This window comes from Fusarium falciforme, chromosome 4, assembly GCF_026873545.1.
Source record: "Fusarium falciforme chromosome 4, complete sequence".
In the NCBI taxonomy this organism is placed as follows: domain Eukaryota; kingdom Fungi; phylum Ascomycota; class Sordariomycetes; order Hypocreales; family Nectriaceae; genus Fusarium; species Fusarium falciforme.
In genome coordinates, this window is record NC_070547.1 from 2,541,396 (window position 1) to 2,552,802 (window position 11,407).

The following is an 11,407-nucleotide window of genomic DNA, read 5'->3' on the forward strand; positions in this document are numbered from 1 at the left end:
GCCAGGAGGCCCCAGGCTGGAAACAAAGGGAGATCTTCCGGCCGGTAGGATCAGGATCCATCGGGATCTGGAAACTCATCTGTGCATCCACATTGTCGGAGACGGCCGGGCAAACGGGGGCTCTTGCGCGGCCAGAGTAAACAATGCCAATGCACATAGATGTGAATGGGAAAAACACCGTCGCGCGTGCGTGCGTATACAGACGTACGTAGGCTGCAGCAGTAGTGTAGTCAGTGACCGTCCGACTCTTGGCACCCGCCCTATCGTTCGAAAAAGGATGCAATTCATCGTTCTTCCACAACCCCATCGCCCCACGAAATCCCGGCTGGTTGGATTCTCGCTTCCTAGTCTCCTAGGGCCAGCGCCGGTCCCCTGGAAACCCGCCATAGATGCAGACGCCCTCTCGATTCGTGTCGTAGTCCGTGATGGTGGCTGGCGTAAAGGAGATTTGGTCTCCTCTGGCCTCATGCGCCCGCCGCAGCCACTCCATGGCGGGCTTTGCCATGTTCCAGATGCTAAACCGATTTGCTTTGTTGTTTCGTCAGCCTAACATGCGTGGGCACACTTCATGCGTACGCATGTCTTTCTCCTTATTCTTGCAGCCCTGGCCGAGAAAAAAAAAAAGAGGCCCAAAAAGACTCTTGTTGAGTAAGAGTCCGAGCACTGGCAGCATGGCGTGTTTTTGCAAACCCCCAGCCTGCCGGTGCTGCGAAAAGAAATCTGTTATGCCAACACATCGCCTCATGACAGCGAGAGATATCAAGTAAGCGAGAGAAAAAAGAAAGAAACTAGACGAGACCGCCATGTGGGCTGAATCTCGCGACACTGATGGGTATCCCCCTTTCCCGGCAAAAACACTCAACTCGTCCTAGAGTGCGGACATCAGGTAAAACACCACGACTGTGGTTTGCGTCTTGTCGATAAGAAGCAATGGCTCTGAACCCCTATGTGCTCCAGGTCAACGGAGCGGCTCCCAAGTGAAGCAACCGTTAGCGAGTCAGTTGCCCGCCGCCTCCATCGCCCCACTTCGGCGCGGATTCGGTTTGGCGAGTACTGGGTTTTGGACGGGTCCGGACGTGGTGGTGGGAGTCGTAGGCATGGAAGCAGAGAGGCCGGAGCGAATGGTCAATATCTCCATGGCCGAAGACCCCAAACTCCGTACGGGAGTCCGAGCAGACCGGAGCCCCGTCCGGCCCGACTCCACCTGTGTATGAGCTTGTCTTCTCCCAGGTTCCCTATTTGGGAAGGCCAGTGTCGTTACGTGATGATTGTTGATGTTGGAGCTTTGATGAGTTTGGAACTTGGGCGCTTGTAAGCCATCTCCAACTTTGCGTCCGCCTGTCTTGGCTTCCTGGGCGGCTCATCACCAAGTGTCGGCATATACGACGCCCAGACTTTGCGGATCTTGTGCCTGGTACCTTGGGCCTGGACTCGGAGCGAGATTTTCGTCTTGTTTCGCGAGGCAGCCGCGGCATCGCTTTCACTGGTGATCGGCTTCTTCTTCCCACTTCACGCTCAACTGGAGAGAAACGCCAAGAACCCTCACCCAGCCCAAAGTCAAGGCCTTAGAACAACTTTACTGCAGAGAGTCCCGAGAGGGACTAGTGCCACCGCCGAGGCTTGCTGGCCACGTGTGGGAGGGATCCGCTTCTGGCCTTGCTGGACAAGTTGAGAAACGCGGCACCCCCTGACCCCTGTCCCCGGTGCTTCTTTGGGGCTGCTTGCTGGCCCCCCTCGTCGTTTTCTGTCGTCTGATCCCTCATGATCCTTGACGGTACGGAGCTCTCTGGTACCCTCCGTGTACTCGGGGAAGAAGACCGCCCAATGCGCTGTCCGGAAAAGGCATGGGCATGAGCTTTGCGCCTTGAGCTCACCCTCCTGCAGCGCATGTGCCAAGGAGACCAAACAAATCCTCAAGAAACTCTGCGTCTCGAACCTTTCGTTTGTTTGATAGAGCTTTCTTTTCCCAACGGCGCGCCCGACGACTGGCTTCAATATACCTTATCCCTGAGGCACAGGGTTCAGGTGCATTTCCTTCCCCAGCAACCTGGCAACCCTCGTGGTCTTGTTGAAAAGTTAATTGCAAGATCTCGCCCATGCCATTTGGAGGAAATTTGTGTCACCTAGCTTCCTCTTGTATTGTGAGACGCCTGTGCCAGTATGGGTTCATGTGCTCCGCCGGAAGCAATCCGACGAATGCTGATGGCAAAGAACGAACCGTGCCCTTCATGTCGCACCGAGTGTTCGTCATCCTGTTGGCGAAAGGTGCAGGGAACTGGGTTCAAAGGTTATTGGGGATTTGAGGTTGGATTGCCGAGATAGGAACCCGTACGATCGAGTTGAGAAGAGGCGCAGACAGAGAGCGTGAGTTCAGCGCTAGCTGCAAGCCATCGAACAGGGGCTTCGGACTTTCGCATCACCTTAGGCTGGCCTGAATGGCTTAGGAGCTGCCCAGATGGATGGAGCTTGACGTGGGAGTGACTCGCCACAGCCTAGAGCTTTCCAGCGTCCTGGTAACTACTCGCTAGCACCTCCAACGATCCCACTCTGTCTCCATTTGGCCGCTACAGTATTACCAATGCGGCGGATGACCATGACCTGGTCCTTGGGTCTGGCGTTTGAATCTTATCTCAAAGTTTGCAACCATCTGGTTGTTGACATTTCCCTAGATCGTGTAGAATAGCCTCTGCGAAGCTGTATATTGGTGTTTGGGTTGTCGGATCAAAGTTGGAGATTGTAGTTGCCCTATCTCGCACGGAAGGCTCCAGGCGCCCGGCGGAGGGCAAGCTTCCGGAGGAAAAGATCGGTGATATTGCTGCATTGGGCGACGCTCAACGGGCAGGGAGACATGGCAGACCAGCCTTTCCTCATCGGCGCTAAGCCCAGGGCTCAAAACTCGCAAGACAACAGCCAATCAATGGGCCGTAGATGCTAGGCTCCGTAGCGGTTCTGAGACATTGTCTCTGATGAGGCAGCCGTTGTGCTTGTTCAACGCCAGGCGGGCGGCTGAGGGGCTCCCCGGAAACACCACAAAATGGGGTCCTGTTCGCTCACAGACGTCCATAACCTTTCTAAATCGTACGTTTTTCAAGATAGCCGTTTCGCTCCTAGACTCTGTCGCCTTGGTCTCTCCGCCACTGTCGTCGCAGCAGAATGCAGCTCAGGGTAATATTGCGGCCCGTGTTTCTAGCGCCCGGTGCTCGTAACCGAGGGACGGGTTCAGCTATAGCCATGATCCTGGAATTTCCTGGATCTGGATTCAATCGGAGCCTCTGGTCCTCGCCAGTGCTACCCTCTTTTTTTGCGCGATGTTGCGCTGTGCACCGCTTGGTAGCGAGTAGTCGCCGAAGGCCCACTCCGCGGAGCGTGGTATTGGACGTAGAAGGCCGACACTTGCTACGCCTGCAGGCAGACTCGAGCAGCTGTCGACGTGGGGAAAGAGAACAGACCGCACTGGACTGGGTGACGTCCTCAACTTGTAAGTGCCGAGGGGGGATGAAAGTGCTCGTTGTCGCTCAATTGGCCGCTCAATCAGGAACAGCGTCCTGCAGTCAGCTCAGCATTCTCAGCTGGGAAGGGGTCGAAGTTGTGAGCACTCCTCGATTGCCTGATCTGGACTCGATGCACTGCTGGTTTTGGGTGCCTTCTGCTTGAAAGGATCAGCAATGCAGCCTGATGACGGTCCAGAGCCGCACCCTCGACGCAATGGCCGAGGTGATCGACAAGATCTGCCCCCCGCCCTTCTCCCCGGAACAGGTATACCCGAGAGCAGACAAGGCTGCCAGATCACTTGGGAATCGCGACTTTTGTGCCTCGGCGCCATCCCCGCCGTTTGGCCCACCGGCTACCGTTGATCCCGTGAACGGTGGCCATCCTTTCCTGCGTCTTGATCGTTAGCAGTCCAGGCCTGTGGTCTTGACCACTGCTCCTCTCCTTGGCATGGAACATGCCGCAGATATGGAGTAATTAACCCCCAAGCACCTCCTACCTTGGAACTTATGCCAAGATATGGGCTTCTGCCCCCGCTCCAATGCTTAAGCTCTTGAGTTGGGCCTTATGGGGGCATAATAGTGCACATCTTATGGAGATCATCCGTCTTGGACCTGGGCAAGCAATGACCGTCCTGGTACTCGCCGCAAAGGCACCCAGCACGATGTGACACATCCGTTTCCCTTCCGACAACACCAACAATTCCACATCTGGCACCAACAGACGGTTGCTTCTCAACTTCAGTTGAAAGCGGCTATGTTTTTCCTCGGGGACGAGTGAAAAAAGGAAACGCGCTCCCTTAGAAGCCGCCCTAAGCGGGTGCGAGTACGGATTTCTCACCCTCACGAGGGCCTGATTGAAAGTCGAGACCGTTCTCTTCGGTTGTGCCGTGAGGTTTGTTCTGCTTTTACCCCACTCGGTACCTGAGAAGTGGATTGTGCAGCACACTTCAGAATGGAGAATGGTCCACTGCTCCCAAGCATTCGTCTTCCTTTTGGGATTGGTCAGGGTGTAGATGTGCCGCTCTGCACTGAGAGTATCAATCAACTGCTGGCATCGTGAACGCGCAACGGAGGAGACATGGTTGAAGATGGTGAAACGGCGTCACTGACTCCAGCGCGCCGAGAACACGGCTGCTCGGATTCTTCCCCTGAGCCCCGTTGGCAGCCAGTGTTTAGCGATCCATGGTATGGTCGGCCGACGAGGGCAGTGTGATGAGGAAATCGGCGAATGTGCTGGACAGGTAGGTTCCACTCATTGGTACAACACACAGCGGTTTACGACCCGAATCTCAGCGGCACACACCAGCCGGGCTCGTGTAACCCTCATATTGGCGTATTCTCGCGAACCAGAAGCACGATGACGGCGCTGCTGTGCTGTACCATGCTTTTGATCGATACATCACTTCCAGCTCTCAAGGCTGACCAGGTCCTGAGCGCTTCTCCAGCTCCAGGGCACTGCCTGTTTGGGAAAAGGTGGCATGTCCCCACCCCTGTGCTGTTGTCGTCTCCGGTGATCCGCCCCGGCCGGCGAGACTCAAGTGAGTGTCCAAATCGTCGCTTAATCCATGCCGTTGATTCGCATGCCATTGAGCACCGTTGAAGCACATGGGTGGCCAGCAACTGAACGATCCACCATCAATTCCGCTGGCAGGCCTTTCCTTCGAATATTGATGCGCCGTGTATTCGACTCAATTGGGACTATCCGTCGTCTGCCCCTCAAGCCTCTTCACGGATACATCCCCAATCTCCCCACTGCATTGGTGCCAGCCCTGGCGTCTCTGTCCTGCAGGTGCGCAATTTGCGGATGGGCCCGCCAAGGGCCAACCGCCTGTTCCCTTTCACCTTTTCACCGGTCGTGGCTTTGATCGTCCAGATGGGCGAACCTTGTTGGTGGGTTGCTGCCCACGTCTTTGAGCAGCCTCTCAATGTCGTCAACGAGTAGTTGTTCGAAGTTGATACACTCTCTGTGGGCGAAACATCATGACGTGAAGACAATCAAATGGATTTGCATGCATGATGGCCTGAATATCGCCACAGAGCCGTACGACAGTTTGTTGGACTCGGAAATGTCAAGAGCCGAAGAACCAACTTGCTGGAAACCGGAGCGGTACACTGCAGGTGTGGTGTCAAGCCGCTTACACAACTTCACGCAAGCCGTCGTTTCGCTGCCGATCGTGCCACGCCCCTAGAGACACCAACTTGAGATGCCCGATATCCATCACTGCGTGATGAACAACAAGGTCGGAAGTGAGCACTGTCAACGGCTAGCATCTCCCTCGGCCGTGCCACCACCCAGAGCTGTCACTGTCGCCCCATGCTCCCCTTGAGCGGTGTTGAGTGGGCACCAAAGAACGAGAAGAGGTTGCCGATGCCATCGCTTCCAGCGTCGCACAGAGGCTGGGGAAGGCTGAGACTGACGGCCAACACGTCGCCCGGCTGAATGATCGAGGGTTACATTGCTACGCATCGCTTGCGCTCCGCTAACACCAGTTCCATCGGCGAAGAAGAGCTGTGCGCTTTGGTGAGTCTGGATTCTCACATCTGCCTCGCTCGCTGCATGGGGGTCGCCCAACGATCAGGGGTTCTGGGGTTGTCCGAGTGTTGTCGGTCGACTCACGCCGCCTTTCTCAGTGGTTGAGATCGGGACGCTGGAAGAAACTTCTTAGCTCCGGGGCCTGGGCGGTACGTACTGCGTTTGTCTTGGTGCTCACTTGCTTGGTGCGAACGACGAGCCAAGCGTACCGAGGCCGAAATTCAAGACTGTGGACTGGCGGCGGGGATTGACGGAGTCTTTTGCGAGAATCGCAAACCCTTTGCATGGGGGTATTTTGAGAGCGGACGATGCTGGCGCGATCAACTGCGGTGTGGTTGCACAGCTGCGAAGGGATCCTGTGTCATCCGCCATCCGCCCGCCGTCACGACCGACATCCATGGCGCTGCTGTGCTGCATCGGGGACACAATGGCGGGTGCTTAATTTGCCAGTTGTGTGCCCCAATAGGATACAATAGCCGTCAGGATCGCATTTGTGCGGCGACAGGCCAGGACAAGCTGACCGGAGATGCTAGGAATGCCTTGCACAGGAACGAGATTGCTTCTATAAGACGAAGGTATTAAAAAAAGCAAGCCATGAAGTGATCGCAGGCCAGGCCGTCATGAGAATACGGCATCGACTGTTGAGGTTTGAAAGTGTTTGGTGTGAAGTGGCAAATAGCAACCTGCGTCAAGGGCCAGCGAGCTAGAGACTTGAAGAACTGGAAACGGAAAGCACTCTCTGTTTCGGGACGTCCTCCTTCTGCGCTCTCCCGAGTCGGGTTAAGGAAGGAATGCACGGTAGGTACCCGGTCGCTCATCCGTGCAGCTCCGTTCCCGCGACTGTGCTCTACTGCGCCTAGGGGAGGCACGCCTGCAGCGACCACAGCACCCGAATGCACTGGGAATGGTCCCTTTCCCCCCTGTAGGACTGCTGACAGCAGCACACTGCAAGCGCTGGGACCTGCGGGGGCTTCTGGCCGGCTACCCGTGCTCGCACTGTCCCGGTCACGCACCGCACCGCACCGCACCTCAGCTCGGGCCCGGATTTCCTTGGATATCCCGACTCCAAAGACCAGACCAGGTGCTCATCACATTGCTTTGACGCGCCGTCTAGGCCCTCACGGGCTGGGATCTCGCCTGCCATCTGCATTACAGCTCTTACCGACCGTATCCATGGCGAATGGTGTCACTCACCGGAACCTTGCGCAGGCCTGTCTCCCCGCAAGTTGTCGTTGATGTCCAGACTGCCTGACCTTGGATGGTCGGTTATGTGGCCAAGGAGCCGGTGTGTGGAAACTCCCCTTCCCTTCGAGTCATCTCTCGGCGCCCCTACGGCTCAGCACGACACAGAACCATGCCCTCATCTTGAACACGACTCAGGTGTGGGCATGGCTGTGCAACAACCTGCCTCGGACAAAAGATTACGACACGGCGATGGCATCGACAAGCGATGGACAGGTCCGCCTCCTTCGCCGCCCTGCCAGCGCCAGCTTGTGCAAAGGCGCATCAGCCCCTTGAGCTAGGTACGACATTTCTAGCGCGCGGCCTCCACTGTGGCAGCCCTCGCAGACTCCTTGGAGCATAGGGCCAGGAGACCCAATCCCTATCGCGGCCAAAACCAGGTGGGCGCGGGACCCGCCGGCCCAATCCCGCCAGGTTGGTGACCCAATCCTCCCGATGCTGGGCCAAGCCCTCCGAGGGAGGCTTCGGATGGAGATAGGGAGTGGCCTAAGTTGGTGGACAAGGCGCCGCCACGACGGCAGGATAGGTCGGCGCGGTGCGCTCCCTCGCCGGCCCTGTGCCTGCAGACGCCCGGGGTGCATTCCTAGTGAAAACACTCGGGTAGCCTTGTCGCTGGCAAGGGTTGTGGGCGGGCCAGGGCGGACAGGGGTTGAAAGCAGGGATGAGCTTGACGACGAGCCTCCAGCTTGGGACCTGGAACCCAAGTTTCCCAAGGTACCTGGCCAGAGCGTCGCGCCCGGACTGCTGAGGACTGCTGTGTACCCTCCCGCCGGTACCCAGAGCGTGGAGCCGCTGCGACTCTGCCCTTGAGGAGACCTTGGGCTAGAGCTCTCCTGGGTACTCCCTGTACCGAAGCCCTCGCCGCGATGGCGGATGTGATCTCCTCCCCCGGCCACGGTCTGTGGTTGGGATCCAGGGGTCTGATTGCTCTCCTCCGCCCCAGTTCACTCGGGTGCGAACCCACACGCCATCTCGCAGACCGTCATGACGGGGCCAGATGACTGCCAGTGTTTCCAAGGCCCAGGCTGGCTGTGTGCTGTGTGTGTAGCTCCGGCGTCCGCAACGCGTACATGTCTTTCATTCTTTTACCCTCCCACGCCCCTCCCATCCTTCATGACTGTTTTCCCTTCCGACCAAAGACCTCCTTCGTCTACTTCATCCTTAAGAGGGCAGTTTTAAGTGAGCTTTGTCTCACCATTGTGGTACCCTTCTCGCTTGCCCAGGACCACTTGACATCCATCAGCGCCTATTCAAAAGACGACTCGAATCCACCACTCTCAACCACCTCCGATCACCCACGACATCTTCACTCTTTTTGTCTCTTTGATATCGTCCAACGTCTTGCTCTCACCAAGTCATTCTTTGCTTGAAGTTGTCAGGATTCAATCCGCCACTCGTTCAATCTCCATCGACGCTTCATAGACCAAACAGGTCTCGACCAAGACGGTCACACGCGGGACTGAACCCTCATTCCAACCACCACCACCAGACTACCTCCCACATTCCACACAAGTAGCCCATGATGGAGAACATGGGCTCCTACCATCAGCCCCAATGGTCTGGCTGGGGCTACCACGGTGCCGCCAACCAATACCCCAGATATTCTCAACAGCTGCCCAGTTATGCCGCTTACCTCCCGGAGTCGATGGAGCTGTACAATGCCCACCAAGGTCACCTCCTCCATCATCACCAGATGTCTAGGACAACTGAGACAAAGCCTCGCCTCTCCAAGGAAGAGGTTGAGATCCTCGAGGCCGAGTTCCAGAAGAACCACAAGCCCAACAGCAGCACCAAGAAGGCCCTGGCCGAGTCCATGAGAGTCGACAATGCCCGCATCAACGTTTGTTACTTGAGTCCTTCCAACAAGATCCATTCATGGCTAACGTGATGACAGAACTGGTTCCAGAATCGGCGAGCACGGGAAAAGAAGGAGAAGAACATCCGTGAATATGCTGCCAAGCAGAAGATGGAGAAGGAGAAGGCTGCCAACGAAGCAGGTGTCTGCTCTGACGATGAACGGCGGTGCGATCGAGTTGTCTCGAGCGCCCCCTTCCCCGTGCAACTTGCTGTCAAGGCTGGACCTACAGACCTGTCCACACCAGAGCAGGATAGCGAGACCGATGCCAGTCCGTCGGATTTCGGTGCTAGCTCGCCCCTGGGTGTTTCGGCCAAGGCGACTCCCGAACCTGTCTCGGCCTCTAGCTATGGTCAGTATCCTCAACTGATTGTGCCTAACGAGGAGGATGAGCCCACCCCTTGCTTGCCACAGCAGTGTTTCCCCGTCCCAAGCAGACTATCTGCATCTCCCGTGCAGGAGCAGTATCTGTATACCAACAGCAGTCTTGCCGTCAACGAGGCAGCCCAGCCCATGGCGCCGCTGAAGCCGTCACCCGCCATGGACATTGCTTCTCGACGAAACCGACGACCCCCTCAGCTTGCTATCAATGCTTCTCGCAGCTACTCGGCATGTGCCCCTAGAACTGGGATGGACATGGGAAGAAGGGCAGACATCGGTAACTCTATTCGTCGTGTTGCTTCGGCCACAGGAGTTGGTCGCATCAGCAAGCCCTCAGGTGGACCTCGAAGCCCATACTTTGACCGCAACCCCGACATGCTCCTGCAGCTCAACCGCTCTCCCAACTTCACAGGGGCCACAACGATCGCACCGCCCACTCCCAACACACCTGTTGTCACAACTCAGCAAGGATTGTGCGAGGCCACTCCCTCTAGCACGGTGGCATACGAGGAGAAGTATCCGATGGATCTCGCCCTTCACGACCCAACTCTTCGAACACCGCCCACCACACCTGGCGTCATGGACAACCTCTACAACACCGACTCAGCATACGAAGTTGCAGTATCAGACGAGCCCCTGGTGACTCCTGGACTGGGTGGTTTCCCCAACGACTTTGACATGCCCGGAGCATCAGGCCAAGTGCCCAACTACCTTTCCAACAATTGTTCTAGTCAGCCTCAGACACCTTCCTATGGTGCCCAGATGGGACCCGCCTACTTTGGCTACGCTGGTGGCAACGCCGAGTACAACTGGTCCGACGATGCTTCTGCCTCGGCACACTCATCGCCAGGCCAGCAGAATGTGCAGTTCATGAACATGACGCCATCGAGCTTCACATAACGAGCTGAAGAAGCAACCATCTCCTTTACCCACCTACCTCAAACATACGTACACGAACGCACACGTCACATATCATCAGCGGACTGTGATTTTTATCAATTTTTGCATTATAGCGATATCCATTCATGTTTCTCGATGGGAGATTGTACAATACGGACTGGGTGTTACTTGTCTAGCTTCCATATCAATCGATGATGGCCATTGTTGCTGCTATCGACCCCCATCCACTTTCTATTTGTCTCTGTCTTTCTGGTGTTTCACGAATGAACATAAAAAAGGCATCATACCCTAATGTAATGGGAGGACGGTACAGGTCGGCGCTCTGGGTTGAACATAGGGGAGCATAACGGGGTGACTTAGGAAGCTTTGTGGAAAAACATTTCATGAGAGGATGCGACAGAGATAGAGCGCCAGCTCACAAGTTGGAGGAGACGGCAGGCGGAGGCAGCCTCGTCAAGTCTCAACTGGAAAGTAACGACATACGGATGCCAGGACTGTTAGAGGGCCAGCAGCCAGGAGAATAGAGCCCCCCAAAAAGACAAATCCAATCAAGACAAAACATTTCTAAAGCTAAAAAGACTCCATGTGACCTCATCTACAATGATCCACCGGTGATGTCACGGAAGGTAACATGATCACCGGACGGTTCATCGGGGGAGACTTGTGATGCGATCCCCCTAACGCTGACTTGGAACCACCAACAGAAGATAGAGTCGAGGTTAAATGGGCGACAAACGACGGCAGTCAGGTCCAACCGCGACGGCGCGAGAATTCGGGTCAAGCCTCAAACTCTACGATTATCGTGGTGGTGCAGCACATTCCTTTCCCATCAGGTCGCCCATCCTAAACAGGAACGGGAGGAGAACCCGGGTGGGCGGGCGACAGTCGATAAAGTCTAATGAGGATGAATTGGAAGCGGGTGTCGCAACGCCCGCCCGTCGTCGTACAAGCCGGGGACGCGGCCACACTCCGAACGGGATAAACCGAGCGAGTGGAGGGGGAACC

The 11,407-nt window shown here is 56.3% G+C and overlaps 1 protein-coding gene across 1 annotated transcript; it reads left to right on the top strand.

Moving 5' to 3' along the window:
• Positions 1–8,788: 8,788 nt before the first annotated feature.
• NCS54_00553600 (Homeobox domain-containing protein) lies at positions 8,789–10,402 on the top strand (the record flags this gene model as incomplete). Its single annotated transcript, XM_053151037.1, has 2 exons — positions 8,789–9,106; positions 9,161–10,402. 2 exons carry the CDS (start codon positions 8,789–8,791, stop codon positions 10,400–10,402), a joined length of 1,560 nt encoding a protein of 519 aa, XP_053007012.1.
• Positions 10,403–11,407: the final 1,005 nt, after the last annotated feature.